General features: G+C 38.3%; 1 protein-coding gene across 2 annotated transcripts in view; it reads right to left on the bottom strand.

The window, feature by feature from the left end:
- RBL1 (RB transcriptional corepressor like 1) overlaps positions 1-21,886 on the bottom strand; it is a 51,965-nt gene extending 30,079 nt beyond the window's left edge. For both annotated transcript variants that reach the window (XM_081034292.1, XM_081034291.1), the window contains exons 1-12: positions 21,639-21,886; positions 18,068-18,201; positions 13,700-13,900; positions 13,257-13,321; positions 13,026-13,154; positions 12,755-12,915; positions 10,859-10,908; positions 10,050-10,236; positions 9,074-9,240; positions 4,487-4,599; positions 4,198-4,301; positions 105-242 (exon numbers count right to left, since the gene is read on the bottom strand). In XM_081034292.1, coding sequence (XP_080890418.1) covers positions 105-242; positions 4,198-4,301; positions 4,487-4,599; positions 9,074-9,240; positions 10,050-10,236; positions 10,859-10,908; positions 12,755-12,915; positions 13,026-13,154; positions 13,257-13,321; positions 13,700-13,900; positions 18,068-18,201; positions 21,639-21,794 — 1,605 coding nt within the window. In that variant the 5' untranslated portion in view covers positions 21,795-21,886. The remainder of the gene's footprint in view (positions 1-104; positions 243-4,197; positions 4,302-4,486; positions 4,600-9,073; positions 9,241-10,049; positions 10,237-10,858; positions 10,909-12,754; positions 12,916-13,025; positions 13,155-13,256; positions 13,322-13,699; positions 13,901-18,067; positions 18,202-21,638) is intronic.
- Between the last annotated feature and the right edge of the window lie 2,200 nt (positions 21,887-24,086).

The raw sequence follows: 24,086 nt of genomic DNA, 5'->3' as shown, positions 1-24,086 counted from the left end.
CTGGAAATATTTTGCCAACGTCGCTACAGCTTGTTCCTTTAGCACTAAGATAAATAGGATGCTTCTGTGGGGTACACTGTAACAGAACTTTGCTTTCATCTCACCTTATAAAAATAAAATGGTCGCAAATTGAGAATTTCAATAATCCAGGGAAAAGTCCGAGGTGAGCTATAGGCAAAGAGCACAATTTCCAAACAACAGGCCATCAAGGAACGATGAAATATATCCTGCTCTAAAAGAACCTTGGAGAAGAGAAAGACCACAATTTAATATTTCTAGCATGTTCAGTCTCTGCCATTCTATAAAGAAGACTATAGAACAAGATAAAATAAGTTGTGTATATTATATTATACTAAATTATTAGAGATAAAAATTTGAGTTCACAAACTGGTAAGGAGTTTTCTTATAATATATAATCCTGCTCAGTGGTAGATATATACCACAATCTGCTTTGAAAACTGAACAAATAACAAGTCAGTATTCCCGTCAAGACAAAGCATTAGGATGGTTCCTTTTTTTTTAAGGGGGGTGCAGCTCACAGTGGCCCATGTGGGGATTGAACTGGCAACCTTGGTGTTATTAGCACCACGCTCTAACCAACTGCGCCAATTGCCCACCCCTGGTTCTTTTTTGAAAAATGATAGTTTTGACAGGTGTTTTGTCAATATAAGGCTTTATTAAATCAAAAGACTAAAGTTAAAGGTATTATAATGTCACAGCTAAGACTTTAAAAAAAGGTTTAGAGAAAGAAATATTTTACTAAGAAGATAAAGTCCTGTTTTATCACTGAGTTTAAGATTTAACATCAGGTTTAAGTTTTAAAGATGCTGCTTGTTGCTAGCCTTCTTTCAAGTATCAGTCCAAACCAACAAAGAGAATAAGCTTTAGAAACTATTTGGAAAAAAACTAGAAATCATCTGTAACTGCAAACCATAACATGAAAACTGGAAGTAGATGGAAGGATGACAAATTACTTAGTAGAAAGTAGGGAAATCAAACACAAGGGCCTGAAGATAGACATTTAAAACGGATGAGTTTGCTCTACGCACCCTCGGAAGAAACCAAGCAAGTGAAGGCACAGGCATAATAGAAAGTAGGAGTTGGGCAAGGGGCCAACCTGGATGATTTGAAGGTTTGCAGTAGTCAGAACTACACCCACCCAATCCCACTCTAAAGAGTCAGATGATAGGCCTTTAGTCTATCCCAACAGGGATCTGGAGAACTATTTTCTACACTACTGAACTAGAGAGACTTGGAACTTGAGAACACTAGGAAGAGAAGAGAGTGAGGTTTTAGGTGAAAGTCTGCAGACTGAATTGCGAGACCAAGTTTCCCTTCCTTGTTCTGCTTCTCAACACCAACAGCGAGGCAACAGATTAGCAGATACTTCTGTAGAAAAAAACAAAATATTCCCAAAAAGCCTTTAGACACCAACAGTTGAGGGTCCCTAATACTACTTACTACATGATGACCTGAGGCTGTTAGACTTTTATTCCCACTCTTGTACACAGAGCTTTGCACCAAATTATTTTATCAACATAAGGGTTTATTAATGTCTCATTGTTAGTGCCTCATCAAATATAGCGAATATCCAAGAATAACCCAACATTTGAGGAAAGTCTCCAACTGAAAGACAAAGATCAAAACAAAAAAGAAACTCTGAGGAAACAGACAATGCAGCCAACAGAAGAAAACTCCAAAGAAATCTAAATTAATAATCTCAGAAAGAAAAAGATCTTAGAAATGAAAATATAGATAAAATAAAAAATTCATTAGGAAAGGATGATAAAAAGTTGAATAAATATCCTTAGAATTAGAACAAAAAGACAAAGAAATGCAAAATAAGAGAAGAAAATAAAAGGATCAAGTCAGAAGGCCTCTCATCTGAAAAATAAAAGCTCCAGAGAGATAAATCAATGGACAAAATATTATCTAAGAAATAATGCTGTAAAATGATCCAAAACCGCGGACATAAATTCAGGACTAAAAGAGCAACTCTGTAGGAATGTCCAACACACAAATGAAAAGACCCACAATAAGGTACTTTACTATAAATTTGAGATCATCAGTGGTAAAAGGAAGATACTAAGATTCCAAAAAGTAAACTCAGGCCACATACCAATACTGAGAATTAGAATGCCATTGGACTTATAGTTAGCAACATTGGAATTGAGAAGATAATGGAGCAACGCCTTCAAAATCATAAAGGAAAATGACTGTCAATCTAGAATTCTGTATATAGACAACTATCAATCAAATGTGAGTCTAAAAGACATTTATGCAGTTTTAAAAAGGGGACTTAAGGCAAGGTAAGGTTTCCACACTTTACTTGAACTGGTAAAATGTCTATACCAGTGGACTGTGAAGTTATGTATGTATAATGTAATACCTAGAGCAACCACTAAAAAAAATTGATACAGAGATGGTCCAAAAAATGTTCAAATAACCTGCAAGAAGGCAGAAAAAAAGAAAACGCAGAAACAAAAAACAGAAAGAATAGAAAACAAAAAATAAAATGGTAGATTTATACCATAACACGTCAATAATTAAATGTAAGTGCTCTAAATTTACTGATTAAAAGAGACTGACAGGATATCACAAAAACAAATGACTCAATTCTATGCTGCCTACAAGAAACTCATTTCAAAGATAATAATACAGGTAGCTTCAAAACAAAAGGATGGAAAAAGATATACCATGCAAACATTAATCAGAAGAGAACAGAAGTGGCTATATGTAAACATCAGATAGACTTCGGAATACAGAAAATTACCAGGTTCAGAGAAGGACATTTTACCATGATAAAAGGATCAATTTACTAAAAAGACAGAGCCCTTGATTTGTACACATCAAACAGCAGAGCTTCAAAATATGTGAATTAAAAAAATTTGATAGAACTGAAAGGAGAAATAGATAAATCTACAATTCTATTTGGAGACTTCAATATGGTTCTCTCAACAATTGGTAGAACTAGACAGAAAATCAGCAAGGATATAGAAGAACTCAAAAACATCAACGAACAAGACAGAATTGACATTTATAGAACACTGCACCCAACAACAGCAAAATATACATACTTTCCAGGTGCTCAGAATTTACCAAGATAAACCATGTCCTGTGTCATAAAATAAACCTCAACAAATTTAAAAGAACTGAACTCATACAGTGTGTTATAAAAGCACAGAAATGGAAAACAGATTGGTGCCTGAAGTATGACTATAAAGGGGTAGCATGAGGGAGAGTTTGTGGTCACAGAACAGTTCTGTACCTTGATTTTGGTGGTGTTTATATGTATAATTTACACATGTGATACAATGGTAAAGAGGGAGACACGTACATTGTTTCAGTGTCAATTTCCTGGTTTGATATAATGTAAAATGTAACTACTTGGGACAACTGGGTATATAGGACCTCTCTGTGCTCCTTTTAAAACCGTCTGTGAATCTATCATTATTGCAAAGTAAAAAGTTGAAAAGTTACTGCTTTCGTAGGAAGCTAGAGGAGCATATGCTCTAACAAATATTAGCATGTATCATGAAAGTGAAAGACACGGACTCTAGGAAAACGGGATACCAACACAGAAGGGAGATGAAAATTTCCAGGATGAAAACGAAGAGAAATTTCATTATGATAGTTGTGTAGCACTCCTAGATGTCAACCTGTTCCTATCGGAGCTGAAGGTCAGAAGACTGTAAGAGTGAAAAGAGGGAAGAAACTGACACATCACATGATAGGTATGAGTTTTTTGAAAAATTCCTTTACATAGCTATTGGAGAGAGTGGTCAGATTTGATCAAATGTTCAAAGAAAATAAGCAAATTTAAAAATAAACACCAAGATTTTATTCCTCTAAAATCCTTCGGAGGTATGGCCAAGTATCTTAATTATTAGTTGGCTTAATAGTCAGAGGAGGGAGGTTCATTATTAGCTAGCTGGGAATGAAGGATGAAAAAAAGGACCTAAATGAAAAGGATATGGATGGTGTACCGAAGACGAAATTTATGTATTTCACATTTCTGCCTAGAGGTGGCTAGCTGTGAATGTGCCAAAGATTATTAGGGCCAAGTAATATGTCATCTTGGCTAAGCTTGCCATTAACCGCTGATCCCCACAACGCATCACAGAGCCTCTCAACACGCTGCTTCCAGGCTTAGGATTTGTGGACCTTGTCAGTGACTGAGAGAGTAGATTTACTTACTGACATGTCCATTCCATGAAGTCTTCGTGTTTCCTGAACCATTACAGTCTCTAATATTTTATAATACAAAATTTCTGCAAGCTTTAATCTGTTTACAGCAAAGTCTACAGGGGAAAAAAAGGGAAAACATGCTAATGAAGGCAGCTGTTAAGGGCTGACGAACAAAACACATAAATTTAAATCTGATAAATTAAGAATAGTAGGGAAAGAAAAAACTTGAATTTCTACTTTTTACGGGGACAATCTGTCTACTTTCAATGCTGTATCAAGTTTAGTTTTGTCTTCTTACCTATATGAGATCCTGGCTGTTCATCTGTTGATTGAGTATAGTGTTGGCAGAAAGTCTCTCCTATTCCTTTCACTAATTTCATAATGTTTTCCATAGGATTACGCATACAAGATCTATAAAATACAACAGAAATGCAATTACCAGGAAAAAAAAACCGCCCCAGACTACCAATATTTCTTTTTTCAAGAATTAGTTTGGTTTTTAGTGACCAAAGTTCTATTTTCACTTGTAAACCTAGACAGATAAACACAGTATATTTCAAACATGTCTACGGCCTCTAAATAAAATCATTTGGCATATTGTTTAGGAATTTCAATATTAGAAAAGTTGATGTCCTCTGTATTATGCTTGTATTTATATGACATTCTAGAAAAGGCAAAACTATAGGGACAGAAAACATTATCAGTAGTTGCCAGAGGCTGGGGATGATGGAGGGGTTGACTACAAAGGGGCATCAATTTGGGGGGATAATGAAACTGTTTTATGTCTTGATTGTGGTGGTTACATTAACTGTATATATTTGTCAAATCTCATACAACGACACAGTGAAAAAAGAACTACTACATATAAATTATACTTCCATAAACCTGATTTTAAAAAAAATAGAAAGATAATGTGGCAGAGTTCTCTCTCTCTCTCTCTCTCTCTCTCTCTCTCTCTCTCTCTCTCTGTTTCACACACACACACACCCCACACTATGCTGAATAATAAACTGCATGTAGTTCTTATCTAAGCCAAAACAATAACAAATAGACAAATATAGCACTAAAAGGGAAGATACTGGTCAAGAAGCAATTAACCCTGTTACCTTTATATTATTGTTCCCTTTCTATCATTCAAATACAGAATATAGGTCTTAATTCAGAAATGACTAACAAATCCACAATTGTGAGAAAGAATGTGTCTTGCCCAAAGCCAAATAACTAGCGCAGGGTTCTGGACTCCCAATCCCATGTTCAAACGGACCAGTATCATATGCAGAGATGTAGGTAGTACATGTGGCAAAAATACTTTATGTTCTTATCAAGTTCTAATGCAAAACACTGCCTCTTGAGTTTTGTCTATCTTTGCTCTTCTTCCAACTAGGTTCTTTGTTATTCTTATGTTGTAAAATACAAGTAATGCAAATATATGGTGATGGAAAGAGAACTGACTCTGGGTGGTGAACACACACTGTGATATACAGATGATATACAGATGAATTGTAACCTGAAACTTATGTAACTTTACTAACAATTGTCAGCCCAATTAACTTTAATTTAAAAAAAAACCCAAAACAAACAACGAATTTATTGTTAATTATATGCACATTGTTGTAAAATCGATCTCTAGAACTTTTTCATCTGGCCTGACTGAAACTCTACTCATATACCCATTAGACAATTCCCCATTTCCCCATCCCTCAACCCCTGGCAACCACCATTCTACTTTGTGTCTATCAGTACGATTACTTTAAATATTATATGTAAGTGGAATCACGTCGTATTTGCTGTTTTGTGATTGGCTTATTTCATGTAGTATAATGTCTTCAAGGTTCATCCATGTTGGAGCATGATGGGATTTTCTTTTTTCAAGACTGAACATTCCACTGCATGTATATACTACATTTTCTTTATCCATTCATCCACTGATGGGACATTTAGGTTGCTTCGATATCTTGGCTATCGTGAATATTGCTATAATGAATTCAGGTATGCAAATATCTTTGCGATCCTATTTTCAATTTGTTTGAATATATACCCAGACGTGGGATTATTAGGTCCTAAAAATTCTATTTTTAATTATTTGAGGAACCTCTGTACTGTTTTCCATATCAGCTACACCATTTTAAAATCCCACCAAAAGTACAGCAGACTTCCAATTTCTCCACATATTCACCAACACTTGTTATTTTCTGTGTTTTAGACAGTGACCATTCTAACATGTGAGGATATGAGAGGATATTTCACTCTGCTTTTAATTTGTATTTCCCTGATGATTAGTGATGTTAAGAATTTTTTTTCATATGCTTCTTGGTCATTTGTGTATCTTCTCTGGAGAAATGTCTATCCAAGTTGTTTGCCCATTTTTTTAATCTGGTGACTTTTGGGAGGTTTTGTTTTGAATTGTAGTTCTTTATACACTCTGGCCATTAATCCCTTATCTGATACGTGGTTCACAGCTATTTTCTCCTATTCCACTAGGTAGTGTTTCACCTTGTTGATTATTTCCCTAGGTATACAGAAGTATTTAAGTTTGATGCAGTCCATTTGTCTATCTTTGCTTTTGTTACCTGTACGTTTGGTGTCATATCCAATACATCATTGCCCATTCCAATGTCAAGAACCTTTTCTCCTATGTTTTCTTCTAGTTGCATAGTTTCAGGTCTCATGTTTAGTTTTTTAATCCATTTTGAGTTAACTTTTGTTTATGGTGTAAGGTAAGAGTCCATCTTCATTCTTTTGCATGTGGATACAGTTTTCCCAACACCATTTGTGGAAGAGACTATCCTTTTACCATAGTATAGTCCTGGCACCCTTGTCAAAGATCATTTGACCACATACATGAAAATATATTTTGGGGCTCTCTAGTCTGTTGCATTGGTATACATGTCTGTCTATGTCAATACCAAATGGGTTTGATTACTGTAGCTTTGTAATGTTTTGAAATCAGGAAGTGTGAGGTCTCCAGCTTTGCTCTTCTTTCTCAAGATTGTTTTGGCGATTAAAGGTCCTTTGAAAGTATAAATGAATTTTATGATTTTTTTTTCTATTTTTGTAATAAATGCCATTGGGATTTTGATATTGATTGCATTAAATCTGTAGAGTGCTTTGGGTAATATGGACATTTTAACAATATCAAACCTTCCAATCTATGAACATGAAATGTCTTCCCATTTATTTATTTTTAGGTTCTTTGTCTTTTGCATTGTTTTCTTCCTTCTCTCTCTTTTTTTTTTTAAGGTATAATCTGGAAGTTTATCAGTTTTTTCCTTCCGTTTTTTTAGATTTTATTGGCGAAGGGGAACAGGACTTTATTGGTTTTCCAAGTCAAGTTGTTGTCCTTTCAATCTTAGTTGTAGAGGGAGCAGCTCAGCTGCTCCAGGTCCAGCTGTTTATAGTTGCAGGGGGTACAGCCCACCCTTGTGGGTGTGGAACTGGCAACCTTGTGGTTGAGAGGACGCGCTCCAACTAACTGAGCCATCCGAGAGCTCAGCCGCAGCTCAGCTCAAGGTGCCATGTTCAATCTTAGTTGCAGGGGGCGGAGCCCACCATCCCTTGAGTTGAACTGGCAACCTTGTGATTGAGAGCCCACTGGCCCATGTGGGAATCGAACCGGCAGCCTTCGGAGTTAGGAGCATGGAGCTCTAACCGCCTGAGCCACCGGGCCGGCCCCTTCTTCCTTCTCTTGTTGCTATAAAATGTTTATATCATTGCCTTGCCACTTTTTCACCTTGTTCATTTAAATGGTTAGTTTATTCCAGATCCATTTATTCAAAGGAAGATCTTCATAATAGTCTTCCTACCTTACCTGCAACCTGCTTATCTTCTGTGTTTGAGAAGATAAGCACTGCTTATCTGCTGTGTTTGAGGCTGGGGATTATTCTTTCAATTTTTAAGAAGACTGAAGATTTAAGGAGTAGGGGTAGAGCGCAGCTGGTGCTATGTTCAGGTTCTGTTGGAGGACCAAGGCTTTGCTTTCTGTTCTGAGATTTAGTTAAATGTCCCCATTCCAGGGTTTACTATACCTAGTCAGGGATATCTTCTAGTTCTATGAGGATCTGTCTCCAAGTTAGCATGGTATTTTGGAAAACAGCAGGCCCTGGGAGTTCTTCATATTTTTCCCTCAATCTAGGTGGTGGTATGTACACTTTCACTTGGAGAGGTTTCTGTGACTTTTTACCCACCTGTCTATAACATTTGTTTCTCTCCACCTCTGGGGTAGTAATGAGAATTTTCAAGATCCTAGCAACATACCCTCTTTCCTTAGTAATGCTACTTGGGGATGGGCATACCAGAATCATCCATTTCCTTTGTTGACCACCACTTTGGAAATTTATACCATGAAATCATATCCCTCTCCTCATTTGGTTGCTGCTGGTAAATAGTTTGCTGGTTTTTACTATTCTCTTATTTCATTAAAGTATTAGGAAAGAAGGTGCTCTGATCTGGCTTCATTCTATCATCTTTACTAGGAAACCTGATTCTTTTTCTTAAATAATTGCATAAAATTCCATTTTATGGCTGCACCACCAATATGTCATTAGTCCCCCATTTAATGGATGTTTGGATTGAACCCATTTAAAGTCAATGTAAAAATGAAAACAATAATGCATAAACTAGGGGTAGTTACAAAAGTGGAATGTCAGAGCTAAATAACCTTTAAGATATATTTAAACTTGAAAGTCTATAATAATATGAAATAATACTCATATATAACTTTTAAAAGGTACTCCTATACAGTTTTAGGTAAACATACTTTCTGATTAAAATGGTAAAACTTACCAGCTGTATATCCACTATCTTAAGAATTCTGAGTATACCGAAAACAGAATAAAATAATCTAATTTAAAAAGGACATTTGGAAAAATAATAGTACTGTACTTACTCAAAAATACTTATAAGTTGTTCACTTGGTGCATTTTTCAGTCCGGCTACAATACTCTGTAATCGGCTCACACTCTGGGTGGCTGAAGCAACAGGAGTAATGACGGCTTCTTTTTCTCGTAAATATCGCCGTCCTGTCAGTGGGGTAGAAGGTGCAAATGACGTTTTCTGTCAAAAGAGAAAAATTTGTGAGATTAAAGTTATCTTTCCCCTCATTATACGTTTAATTCAGCACATATTTAATAGGTTACTTTTCCCCCCTCTTCTGGTTACCCACCAAATTTTTAGCAATATTATGCTAATAACATCCTTATATTTGAGTAGCTTTTTCAAAGTACTTAATATGTATACTCTCATTTTCTCTTCCTAATATTCATTTGAAATAGAACATACACATTTTCATTTTACATGTGAGGGAACAGGCACAGAGAATTTCAAAAACTTGTTTAAACTGACAAAGCAAATGGCAGAGCTTGGACTAAAACATACGTTTTCCATCTTCTAGACCAGTGAATTTTCCATTAAACCTCATCCTCCATCCCATTTTACACATAAATACAGATTAAGCCTTGGCTATTAATAATCAAGTCCAGAGTTACGAAGCTGAAATTGGGAAGAGTACACAGTTTGACATGGGTTAAAAAGCAAACTAAATTTTAAGAAACAGAACAGTGGCTAAAGTGATGCAAAGAAAGAATGGTAAGAAAGCATAAATCCTTCCTTTGTCAAAAGACACATAGTATACTGAAAATCCCAGGCGCTCTGGGATAATATCCAAAGTACAAAAAATAGCAAGAAATGAGGTAAAAATACTAAACATCATAGTTTTAAAAATTACCTTTTAAGGCTTTCATGGGAAATATGAATTAGTAGAAGAAACTCAAGATTTAACTTGAAAGATGCTTCTGCTGTTAGTAGAATCACACACAGAGAGAAAAAAGATCATTCAAGACTGGGGCCAGGCTAGGTTATATTACTTTTTCAAAGTGTTGTTGAAGGTTACACTCCACATTAGCCTGCGCTGTCAGTTTCCCTAATGGGGTGTCACCAGGGAACTTTCGAGGAGTTCCAATTTCCTCTTCTGCATCTGCTCCCAAAAAGATCCTCTCGTCGAAATCACCAACAGTTAAAACATATTCTTCATACTCCTTGTTGACTGCTTTGCTGAAAAGAGAATTAATTTAAGCCGCTAGAATAAAACCAAGTAATAAAATACAACACAATAAATGTATCTTGACTTGAAGACAGATTTAGACTTCACAGCCTGGAAAAGCTGATAACTCCCTAGTTTTTATTAAATCCGCTCATCTGACAATATCAGAGGTTCCTATCTGATCGACATTCTTCACATTCACATATACAGCAATAAATTACTTTGAAAGGTGAGCAAAAGAGCATATGTACTAATCTGAAAACTAGTTGAACCTAATTAAGATCTGATTACTGAGGAAACAATAGTGGCTTTCAAATATAGGCACATTTGGAATTTGTCAACATTTGATTAATAAAAGAATATAGTATAAACTCAAAAACAGAAATCATTGAGTCTTGTTTATGACTTCTTTTGAAGACTAAATGTCTTAAATGACAATGGTTTCTTAAAATAAATGCACTTAAAGACAACAAGTCTTAGTGACAACACCCATTCAATGCCACTAAAGCAGTAGGAACCTGATTTTGGAGGAGTGACCTTGATATAATGTTTCACTTAATAAATTACAACAAATCATTATTGATAGCCTATAATATACCAGATACCAGATACCACTAGTGCTAGATAACTTACCTATTATCAGTGAAACTGGAAAGGTCCAGAAGGCATTCTCCTTTCAAAATCTGGGAAGAAAAAGTCATTTTGTGGTATCATATAATTAAGCATATTAACATACACATAAACACGTGACATCTAAATTTTCAAATTGATAGTTGTTATAAATCAGACACCCATAAAAATGAATTACTAAATATTTCTTTCAGATCACGTTAGCATGCAAATAAAATATTAAAAACGTTTCAAGTCAAGTTTTGAAAATACTTTAAAGTTAGTCTATTGTAGTGATTTCCAAATTTTAGTAATATAAGAATCACTTAGGGGAACTTATTAAAAATACGAACTGATGGACCTCAAGGACTGAGCTGAAGCAGCGTTTTTAACAAATTCCCAAAGTAATTCTGATGAAAACTGGGCAATTTTAAATACAGGTCTATGGAACAGGAAAACTAACGTACATTGAATGATTATGTGTTGGGCAAGCAAAAGATTCAAAGGGAATGTAAGTCACTGGTGAGAGAGGAAAACTACAGTTATTAAGACAGTTGTTTACCCACACTACTTAGATTACTACACATCAGGGGCTGCAAACTCAAATGCCTTCAGGGGTCAGGGTTCAACATACGTAAATGAAGAGAGCAGAAGCACACTTCCCATCCTAAAAGAGGTGACCATCACTTAGCTTGACAACAATTACCCATGCAAAGTCATGTAGAAATTCCAATCCAGTATTGCCATAGCTTCTGATTTTTGAAAGGTTTTCATATAAAGGGTCTTTATGTGTCAATTAGAAATTGAACAAAACAAAAATGAAATAAAGAACACCCTACACAAGCCAAATAAAACACCTGTGGCCCATGTACAGGAGGACCATTGTCCAAACCAGGGTACTTCTGGAGTGAAAGGAGCTGCAGTCATCAGTGTGCTAAGACAACAGCCAAGAATTCGACAACCTAGATAAACCAAGGTGTATGGTCAGCGTACCCAGAGGCCACTAGTGCGCTGCTTCTGCAGAGCACAACAGACATAATCTTTGAGTTCCTTTAAAAGTTTACTGGAGATGATTAACATACAGATAAGGAGCCATGATACATACACACAGACAGAGACAAAAGTGTGTGTGTGTGTGTGTGTGTGTATGTTTGTGTGTACACATATATACATACACACACATACATAATACATATACAAATATATATGTATATATGTATTTTTTAGGAAAGATAAGACTAAATACAAAAATTTGTGTAAGAGACAAAGAACCCAGTTAGGGAAGACTTTATGCTTAAAGGAACATCTCATAATATTGGCAAAGAGAGAGACCAGTGATGATCTAATCCAAATCTTCTCTTGTTAACAAAGAGAAAACTCAAGGCCTAGCTGAATTAAGTGGCTCAATATTGGGTAAATAAGAGATTGAGACCCAAAGGAAAAAGCCACTTCATAAATACAGAAATAGCCAAATAATTCTTGAGAGAACCAGAAATGCATGTAGGTAGCCTATAAGTGGCCACAAAACTGTTAAGGGATTTTCTGCTCTCCTACATGGAGTTAAAGCTACAGTTGTTATACATCATCCTACTTTTAGTCAACAGCCAGTAATTGTTCAAATTGTGCCAGTAAATTAGCTTATTCTGACCTCCTGCTTTTCATGCTTCTCTATCAGAACCTCCTAACAGTTACCTCTGACACTGTATTTACTAGACAGTACATACAGTTGGTCATATTCTTCAACAGCTCAGTTTCTCCCACCACAGAAGACTACAGGCCAATTCTGCATCACAGCAGAGACTGAAACCTGGACCCTGAGTCCTATAATGTTGGGAATTTGCTTAAAACATTGTTTTTTTCCTTTGAGGTTGCTGCTGCTGACCCCTAAAACTCTCAGTCATTTAATTATAAGTACAGTACCTTCCTGTCAAAGAGTTTTGAAATATATGGCTTAAAGTAGTGTTCCTTTATTCCTTTTGCTTCTACGAGAAGTCCATCATGCAGTTCACACAGGACAGCAATGACGCAGGGAGGCTCATCAGGAGCCCTGAAGGTAGCCGTATGGAAATCAGATGGTAAACCTAGTTTGACAGGGTATGAAGAGCCATGGGGAGGGAAAGACTATGGTCAACTTAAAAAAATTTTTTTCTAAAAATTGATCATCAGTTTTCAAAAATAAGTAAGGTCTTACCTTTAAATGATGGATTTAGCAAATCTCGCCTGTTTGGGCATATAACGGCATTGGCAAAAATCAGATCCAAGCAGCACAGAAGTAAATGGTAAGAGTTTACTAAATCATCTCCAATCATACGAAAATTACCTTTATAAGAAAAAAAGAGACACAAAAACAAGAAACCTCTTATAACAAGTAGCACTAAGTTCCCACAGTAGAAATGTAAAATCACTGAAAGTATCACCTTACCCTTAGTATAAACAAAGAGTGTCCAACAGAAATTAAAGAGATCCTTAACACTGCAAGGACTCCTCCTAAAAAAGAAAAAAAATGTAATTTTTATATGACTAACTTGCTAAATATCACTCCACATTTGTCACTTAAATTGAAATAACAAATACAAATAAACTGTAAAGTCAAATTACATACAAAATTCCATTCACTTATGGTTCATTTAAATATACTTAAATAAGCCTTTTCAATCTGTATAAAATAATCAGAACATACAAAAATAAGTGTAAGTATTATCCTGAATTTCCAGATATGGGTAATTATAAATGGATTTTAACAGAAATTTAAGTTTTTTGCAGATGGCTACCTCTGGTGAAAAGCCAACTTTTAAAAATGAAAATTCCCGTAGTAAGTTTATATTACAATTTTTATGCCAATTATATAAGGATTAAGGGTCTCACCTCTGCTTCCTGCTTCGTGGTAACTTTGGTGGCTCTTCATATGGATTTTGAAATATATCTAAAAAAATTGGCTCAAATTTTTTGAAAATTACAGTAGACACTTCAAAATTTCTTTCTAGCCTTTCTATACGTTCACGAAATTCTTGTGGCAAGTTTGACATGTCCATCCACTTCTTCATTTTACTAAAAAACTGTATTAAACTAAACAAATAGGAAAAAAAGCAACTTTAAAATGAGTCCATATAATGGATAGAAAAGAAAACATTTATGCCTAAGACTTTTAATTTAAAAGCCTGAATTTATTAAAAAACAAAAAAAAAGCAAATATCTAAAAAAACTCATTCTGAAGTGCTATGAAATGACTTTGGTTCCCAGAATCACCATGGAAACTTAGCTTTTGAATTAGCGGTTATTATATACAATGTCTTCCACTACGCAGGGAGTGACAGTACCTATCTCTTTTATTCCCCACAGCACCTAGACAATAATCCACCTATACATTAAGTAAATGTTAGTCAACAGATTGATGCATTCACAAAATAAGTTTGAAGACAGACTCTCCCAAGTTGTGGATTCTAAAAGTTGACCACAAAGCACCAGTTACAGATTTAGAATGGAATTCAAGTATTTGTGTTCTAATGTGTGGTTCCTCCATCAAATATAAGCTAAGATAGTACATACCCAGAAAATCACTTAATAGATTATCAATTCTGGGTATACTTTTTAAGTCCCCATGTTAGTTAGCATGGTCTTAGACTGAAAATTTGTAATGTTAAAGCTCATTTTAGTGTCTAGCACTATATATAAAATACTTGTAATTAAAAAAAAAATACTTGTAAAATTTTTAAAAATTTTAAAAAATCATCAGCTAGGGGGCTGGCCCGGTGGCTCAGACGGTTGGAGCTCCGTGCTCCTAACTCCGAAGGCTACCGGTTGGATTCCCACATGGGCCAGTGGGCTCTCAACCACAAGGTTGCCGGTTCAACTCCTCGACTCCCACAAGGGATGGTGGGCAGAGCCCCCTGCAACTAAGATTGAACACGGCACCTTGAGCTGAGCTGCCAGATGGCTCAATTGGTTGGAGCGCATCCTCTCGACCACAAGGTTGCCAGTTCGACTCCCGCAAACGGCAACTAGAAATGGAGTTGAGCTGCGCCCTCCACAACTAAGATTGAAAGGACAACAACTTGACTTGGGAAAAAAAAAGAAAGTCCTAGAAGTACACACTGTTCCCCAATAAAGTCCTGTTCCCCTTCCCCAATAAAAAAAAAAAAAAACTTAAAAAAAAGAATTACTTTTTCTTTATAAAAGAAACTTTAATATCATCAATGTTCCAATTAAAATGCATGAAAAATAATTTTTCACGAACTAAATTTTCATTTGGGTTCTATTACAATATGAAAATAATAAATGAAAGTCATCTTGATTAAAATCACAAGTTGCTGAAAAACTTATGGAAAAAAATGCGGAAAAATTACCTCTCAATACTTAAAAAAAGAGATGCAGATGACTTTATTAAAATGAATTAAAAGTTCAAATTGCACAACAGATACTACTTTTTAATACCACACTTAATAGCAAAAAATTTTTTACATGAAACTGTTTTTAAATTGGATGTTGCTTTGGTTGAGTTTTTTTGCAAACTGAAATTGAATATAAATAAAGTTCAAAACAGAGACATACTCATATACATTTGTGTGTAGATACATGTGTAATATAGCATGGACTTCGGAGGCTCTGCCACTTACTAGGTATATAGCTTCTTGGAAGTAATTTAACCTCTTGGTGACTGGGTTTACTTATCTACAAAAGATCTGTTTCATGGGATTAACAAATGAATAATCCTATGAGGGTTAAATGAATAAAGACATGAAAATCCTTAGCACAAAAATAATACCTGTCACACAGATAAGCACTTAATAAAAATCTGTCAATTTTACATGTGTATCTATAATCTATACTTATATAGTATTTTGCAGTATGATTTATTGACAGGATTTGACAGGTATTTTCCCATGTCTACAAAGATCTACATAATCATTTAAAATTACATTTAAAGTTGAAATTTTGAAAACAGCCCAAATTATTACAAATCAATGTAAATAACATCATCATTTGCAATTCTTTTTTTTTTTTTTTGTCTGAATGAACATAATGTTGCTGGTCTACTGTTCTTTTAGCAACTAAGAATGTGACACTTAAAAAATTTTTTTATAACAATCTACATTTAAAAACGTATCTTTTGCCCCATCACTACTACACTTTTAGGACTTTATCTAAAATACATATTACAATGCTGTTCATTTATCTGTATCACAAAGGACTGGATACCACCTAAATGTCCATCAATGCAGAGCTGGTTAAATATATGAAAATCCTGATATCTTAAAATATTCTAGTCATTAAAAAAAAATTAATGAGGTAGAGTCACGTATAGTGATACAGATTTCTAGAATATAAAGTAAGAAAAGCAACTGCAGAACAATACATATAGTAGGATCTCATTAAAAACAACAAAAAAACAACTGAAAAACAGATTTTTTTCCTATTTAACAATTTATTAGTAGTAAATTATTAACAGTGGTTAATTCTGGAAAGTTAAGAAAAGGAAGATACATCTTTCTACTTTCAACCCTTCTGTATTATTTGAAATTTTTTAATCCCCCCCCCTTTTTTTTTTTTTAAGGAAGGTGCAACTCACAGTGGCCCATGCAGGAATCGAACCAGCCACCTTGGTGTTATTAGCACCATGCTCTAACCAACTGAGCTAACAGGCCACCCCTAAACTTTTTCTTTCATTGGGGTAAAGTATCCTATAGAACAAAAAGTTTACCATTTTAACCATTTTTAAGTATACAGTTCAGTAGCATTAAGTACATTCACATAGTGCAACCGTCACCATCATCTCCAAAACGCTTTTCATTATTCGAAATATCTACCATGAGCTTGTACTGCTCTAAATTTTAAGTTATTTTTTGTTCAGTTTCTCTAACAAACAAGTATTACAAGGATTTAAAATTTTTTATATAGTCACTGATGAGTCATTGATAGAAATAGATCAGATTATTTTATAGTATAACAGATAAGGTTTTGCTCAATTTAAAAAATTACTTGAGGGGTGGCCTATTATGTCAGTTGGTTAGAGCGCGGTGCTCTTAACAAGGTTGCCAGTTTGATACCCGCATGGGCCACTGTAAGCTGCACCCTCCACAACTAGATTAAAGCAACTACTTGACTTGGAGCTATTGGGTCCTCAAAAAACACACTTAAAATAAATAAAAGTTAAAAAAACACACACACCAATACTTGAACTCCATCAATCTTAATTATACGTTTTAATTTTTATCATCAATGACAAAAATTGATATCAGTTTTAAAAACTGTCTTGACTTTATATTTTTCCACTTATAGCAACCGAAATTATTCCGATAAATTTTTTTTTTTTAACTTACCATGAACTGAAACATAATTGCCCTCCCTGGATAGGGCTTTAAAGTGTATTTCTCTTCTATCCTGGATACCCAGGATAGCAAATAGACAGCAATTTCAAATAGTTTTGTCACAGGTAAAAAACCCAGCAACAGAGAACATTAGCAACTATCTAAATATGGATCACTCCTTTTCTTTTGTGTATCCAGGCAACTAGTATCATATGATTGATACAAGAGCAAGTAGAAGCTATAGCCAGGACCCACGGATGGCCTGGTAGTTGCTAGGGAAAAAACATGAAGGACACAGTAGAGAAACTGGACAACACCTTGAGCAGATGATCAAAACATCACTAATGACAGGCACTTGGATATCATGTGCCTCCAGAGATGATATACTGAGGACACAAAACCACTTATGACTCGATCAACTAATAAAACTAGAATAAAGATGATAGACTAAATTATTGTATCACTGTTAACTTTGTTGGAGTTGACAACTGTACTGTAGCTACTAAAGGAAACACACAGTGAAGTATTTAGGGGGAAAGGACTATAATGTACACTTCTTATTTTGAAGTGGTTGATGAAAAATATTACTTAAGAGAGAAAGATGAAATGAGAAAGTAAATGGGATAAAATAATAGGTGAATAGGTATATGTGCTCTCTGTGCTTTTATTTTTCAACTTTCTGAAAGCTTGAAATTATTTTCAAATTTTAAAAAAAATTAATGAAAAATTATAGACAAAAAAGGTTTAGTACAGAGGCCTCAGGTTGAAGTCAGAATTTAAGAAAGGCAGTGGAGAATTGGGAAAGAATATCTATATGGTAACAAACTTAGAATGGAATGAAGTTAAATGATTTAAAATAAAGAGAAATTAAATTCTAAAATTAAATTTAGGATTTATAAAATACATTTGAAAAATAAAAGTGCTTTACCTTAATTTAGCTGAACGCAGTATTCTGGTAAGTGAAACACAATTTCCTTCCATGATACCCTTTCCAACTGTGGGAATAATGCTTTTACGGCATGCAACATATAATGAACATGCCAACCAGTGTATAACTTCTCCCTGCCAGGCAAAAGACAAACAGCAAAATGAATATATTATGTTAAAATGCTTGAATTCTAGAACCAGAAGAGACCTTAGAATTATCAGTTCTAATTTTCATTCTGTATATCAAAGGCCAGAGAGGTAAAGATATTTGCCAAAAGTCATAAAGCTTAGTTGGTTGCAGTAATGGGTATAAAACTTCTTACTCTCAGTCCTGTGTAACATGCTAAATCAGAATTCATTCAAAGACAGATTTCTCACCTATACCTCAAATCTAATATTATTGAAAGAGTTCTCTTAAAATTTCTCAGCATGAGCTTTCTCGATTTTAAAACACCAGTCACGGCCTTGATGATGCTGAAGTTCCTTTCTACCATTTTATTTATTTATTTAATTTTAATTGGGGAACAGTGTGTTTTTCCAGGGTCCATCAGCTCCAAGTCGTTGTCCTTCAGTCTAGCTATGGAGGGCGCAGCTCAACTCCAAGTCCAGTCGCCGTTTCTAATCTTTAGTTGCAGGGGGCGCAGCCCATCATCCCATGCAGGAATTGAACCGGCAACCTTGTGGTTGAGAGCTCACGCTCTAACCAACTGAGCCATCCGGCCGCCTCTCTGACAGCTCAGCAGCAGCTCTGTCTTCAATCTAGCTGTGGAGGGCACAGCTCACTGGCCCATATGGGAATCGAACAGGCAGCCCTGTTGTTCAGAGCTCGTGTTCTAACCAACTGAGCCATCCGGCTGCTCCCCTTTCTACCGTTTTAGTTTCATGTTTCTTTTTTAACCAGTTTGGCAGAGAAAGGTAAGAACAGAGTGGAATGATGACAAGGGAATCACACATAAAATATTAATACCTATCTTGCACAACATAAAAGAGACTCATTTTTATAAGGTAAAAATTTGGGGAATTATTTACCCCAATCTTTAAAATGTTATAGTAAGTATAGATGTCTATCTTAGCAGATATCTCAATTTACAATGCTACAAAAAAGGTGACATTTGGGAATTGAACACTTAATCCTGACATAGACTGGAGCTATCTCCAAGCTAGAATCACTTCATGACTTCACTGCTCAACTATACGTGAAATTTAAGAGTTAGACACAAATCTCACAGAGTAACATATAACTGTTCCTATTACTGTTCCACAGATCCTCTTTAAGACTAGACTCTAGAAGGATAAAAAGATTGCAATAATCCGAAAGGGGTGGACAGAAATGGGTGGCCGTCAATAAAGCTAAACTAAAACCCAGCGTTCCTACATTAAACTAGTGAGAAGTCTTATTTGCTTGAGGCATTAAATGAGGCAGGTAGTCTTAATGCTGTATATTTTTGGAAGCCTTGAGTAATGAATTATTTGGAAACAGTATCCAAGAATTATAGAGCCTTTGTATACACGCACTAGATGAAAACAACACTAAGATGAAGAATATTTAAGTACTGGAATTATTTTTTCCCTATATTATTTATTCTAATTCCTTGATGCTAGATCTTAGAAATACAAACAGTTTCTAACCTCAACCTTCAAGTCTAGCGCTAAGAAGAACAGATATTATTATTATTGATCAGATATATGCTATAGGAAATGAAAATAACGTGTTGTGGGAAAATACAGTGTAGTGAGTATAATTTTGACTAGAGGTCAGGGGAGGATTCACAGAGGGAGACTTAAAATTGGTAAGTGGTAAATCACCAAAATGTAAGGAGAGCAGGGGAAGAGCAAGGGGAAAATGTATGCAGGAGATTGTCAGGTAGACTAGAGAGGCGTACGGGCTGCAGGGGGGGGGGTCTTAGGAAGCAGCAGATATACGAAAATGCCTACTGCAAGAGTCTTCACCGTAAAACAAACAAAAATGAAAAAAGGGAAAATAAAACACTGTGGATAGAATCAACACTCATGAAATCTTAATCCACACATGTGGGCTTACTAAATCTAAAATTTAAGAGGTCCCGATCAACTCTGCCTAACTGGAGATCTAGCTGTTCAATCTTCCCCGGAGTTGTCGGTGAGGGAAAAGTTTCCCAGTAGAGGGAATGGCATGGAGAAAGCACACAAGTGGGAACAAGCTTGGCGTATTCAAGAATCGGAAAGAGGTGCGTAGTTTAATGGCCTGACTACAGTTGGCACTCAGTAAATGCTTATTCACTAAGAGACTAAGTGAGGACCTGGGATGTCAGAGATGCTTTCTCGGGCTTTTAAAAATCACTTGCTTTCATTGAGACAATCATTCATAACCTTCCTTATTCTTTCCCCAGCTTTCCCGCCACGTTACCCATGGATGCAGATCACTGTTTTTAACCCAGTCTACCCAGACCTACGCCGGGGACATCCAAGAGTCTTGGGTACTTTTCCCTTACATATAGACACGTACACGCAACTCCAAATTTCCAGCTCTCTGCCTTTAAGTCCATCAATTAATTATTTCACTGGGTGGTGAGTCCGTGGAGCACTCTACGTTGGAGTCCAGCCCCCCTGGGAGCACGAAAGCCTTTGAATCTAAGGCCACGGGCTTCATTGCGGAAATAACACTCAATCACAGTTCTATCTCGACACTGGGCTGATGCTTGCCTTTCTATCATTACCTGGAAAACAGGTGTACCACTCCTCTGCCACGTGCACAGGGCTGTCGTGAGGGCTAAATACAAGGACGACTAGGAAACATCTAATGATGATTGTCTACATTTATTTATTTCGTAGCACGGCCAGATCTCGGGCTTTTATCCTGCGGAAGCATCAGGATAATCTCAGTGTCCCCATCGGAGAGAGGAGGCACCTGGAGCGGGGAGGCAGCCCCGCACGGACGGACACTGGCTTCCAAGTGGGCGCCGCCCACCTCCGCCCCGGGGAGGCGCCAGGGTGGGGAGGTGAACCGGCTCCGACTCCCGAGGAGTCGGGCTCCGGCTCCAACCACGTGACCCGGGGCCAGTAACGTAACCTGTCCGGGGCTCGGCTTCTCACTTGGGAGGACGGGGATCACACACCGGCTTCCAGAGGCTGTAGCCAGAACTAAGCGGGATGACACGTTTAAAGCGCTGGGCAGTGATGTCTTGGCACACGGCTGGTTCACTTTAGCTTTTATCATTATAGTGATAGATTATCATTATTTGTAATAGATTTAAAGGCAGTAACGTGACGTTTGTGGCGCTTGGCAGGACGGGGGGCGGGGGGACGTCTCCGGGGTGGAGTCTATGGGACCCCCTGAGTGGCGTGTGACCTTGGGCAAACCCCTCCTTTTCCGGACTTCAGTTTCCCGCCTCAAAAAAAAAAAAAAAAAAAAAAAAAAGGATAGCCTGATCTACACTCGCCCTTCCAGCTTCGCGCTCCGCAGCGCCCGGCTGGGCGGCGACCCTTCTCGGTGGGGAAACTCCCACCGCCCCCTAGGGTAGGGGAGGGGAGGGCGGGGCGGAGGTGGGGCCTGGCGAGGGTCGAGCCCCGCCGTCCCACCTGCCGCCGCTCACCTCTAGGCTGTAGTTGCCCCGGATGGCGGTGAAGTCGTCCAGGGCTTCGGCCGCGCTTCCCTCGTCCAGGTTCAGCTCCTGGCACAGGGCCTGCAGCGCCTCCCCGGCCGCGGCCACCACCGTCGCCCCCTCCGCGTGGGGATTGTTCTGGAACATCCCCCCAGGCCCGGCGGGCGGCGCAATCACAGCCCCCGGCTCCTTTCTCCCTCTTGGGCGCCCTACCCACAACTACCCGCGCCAAAGCGCGCGAAAATCGGCCGGTTTAGAGCGACGTCTCTACGATAGTCTGCATCCGCGTTCTAGTCGGAAAAAGTCCGTCCCTCCTCCGGGGCTCCCAGCGGCCCCTCGCAGGAAATGTGATTAGAAGACGGACCTCGGGTGCTGGAAGAAAACCGGGTCTTGGCCCTCGGCAGGCAGCTGTGGGCACAGCTGGCGGGACAAATTGGGAGCGGAGGGATCAGCCGTCCGCGCGCAGAGTCTGTTGGGAGTTGTAGTCCATGTGCTACCGCGAAGCCCGCGGCGCCACTCCTGTCTCCGCGGCTCTTGGGTATGGGGTAGGGCTGGGGCTATTACTAGGTGGCCTTGTTCATCTTAGGAAGAAGGCTCCTCTGTCCCGCCAACGCATGGACCTGGTTTGTTACTGCTTCGTGGCGCCAAACGTAGTCTGAGACTTACCCCTTGTGTTAGAGATGGAGTAGGGAACCGAAAAAAGTGGTCCCTTGACAGCGGGGGAGTAGGGGTTGGGAATGGGGGCTCGTTGGAGTCTCCTCAGTGACTCCAGCACCCAGTGAGTGGTCTGTTGAATGACTGAAGGGTTGGTGAAGCAAGGATGGCCGGAGACACCTCGCCATGTGTGGGGACAAAGCCCCCAAAAAACAGTTTCCAGGCTCTCGGCCTCACATAGAAAGGTGCTGGCTCGGGTAGTAAATGGCCATCAACTGTGATCAGATGGCCAGCAGCTGTGGCTAGTTGGCCGTCAGCTGTAACCAGTGAGCCATTGGCCACTAATATAACGGCTGTGGCTACACTAGCAAAAGAAATGGGGGCTAGCAAGAGCGGACTGCAGACAGGCGGATGCCAACCGCCAGCGAGAATATATTGGTTTGACGCCCCTATCTATGGCGCCGTGGGTGTTCCTTTTTGGCCTTACCGTGTCCTGCGTTCTTATGTGGGGAGCGGGAGCTGAGACCCCGCCGGACGCCCTGCACGACAAATGGCGCAGCGAGCAGGGTTCCCCGCACGACACCATGTCTTGATCGCTAAATGAGGCTTGATCTGGACTAAGAAATGCAGTAAGGAGGTGCTTTCTCCGCTCCCTGGGCGCTGGCGACCGTCCGGGTAAAGACAGTCTTTCCAGTCTTAGGAATGGCCTGAGCATAAGCCTGAGGGCATGGAACTGGCCTTGAAGCTTACCCTCTGCTCCAGCAAAACCCCCTCTTCATGAAGAGCCCGAGTGATCTTTTTAAAGGTAAATCAGAGCATGTCAGTCCTTCGCTCAAAATTCTTCAATAGGTTTGTCTTGCCTTTAAAATATCCAAGCTCCTTTCTATGGCCACAAGGCCCCATGTGATTTGGCCTCATTCATGTTCTCCATTCCCTTCCCAGGTATGTCATAAGGTCCAGCCTCACTGCTTTGTTTTGGAACCTTGAAATTGCCAAGCTACCAAGCTAAGTTCTTGCGTTAAGGCCTTTGTCACACACTGATCAAACGGCCCCAAATACTCTACACCAGATCTTTGCTTGTCTGGCTTCTCCTCATCATTCAAGTTCAACGGCTAATTGTGGCCTTCTCAGGCCATCTCTGAGCACCGTACCTAAAATAGCTGACCCTATCCCCAACCCCGTTTGTCTTCAGAGTATCTTATCACTATCTGAAGTTATCTTGTTTATTCACGGGCTCTTCCTACTCAAATGTGAGTTGCATGAGAGCAGGGGCCTTCCTTTCACATTCACTATATTCCAAAGTTTAGACTAGCGCCTGACTGGTAGTTGGTACTCAATACTTAGCATGTTGTATTTGAAAAATTACAAAGAGCCCATTGTTGCTTGGATGAGGGAAGAGGTCACCAGAGATGGAAATGGAAGACAGGGCAAGGTAGGTTGCAAAGCCCCTCATGTGCTCCACTAAAAGCCTGGACATTATCAGTGAAGGTTTTAATGAAAGGTGGTGAATGATCGGTGTTTGGACAGGTTCCTCGGGCTGCAGTGTGACACATGGATTGGGTGGGGTAGAGACTAGAGGTATGGAGATGGCAGAAGACTGGTCCAGTATATGAAAGAGCCAACCTGGAGACAGGTCTCTGGCCTAGAACTGAAGGGGGGCACTGCTGATGCGGAAGGAGCCCCTGTACCACGTTTCCATCTGGGCCAAAAGGGTGAAAGGTGATGCTGTGAACTATGAGAGTGCAAGCAGAGGGATCAGACCAGTTCTAGAACTGCTGTGTTTAT

The sequence above is a fragment of the Rhinolophus hipposideros genome (genome assembly GCF_964194185.1).
Source record: "Rhinolophus hipposideros genome assembly, chromosome: 22".
Lineage (NCBI taxonomy): Eukaryota > Metazoa > Chordata > Mammalia > Chiroptera > Rhinolophidae > Rhinolophus > Rhinolophus hipposideros.
The sequence above is the reverse complement of the archived record's forward strand: the minus strand, read 5'-3'. Positions and strand labels throughout refer to the sequence as shown.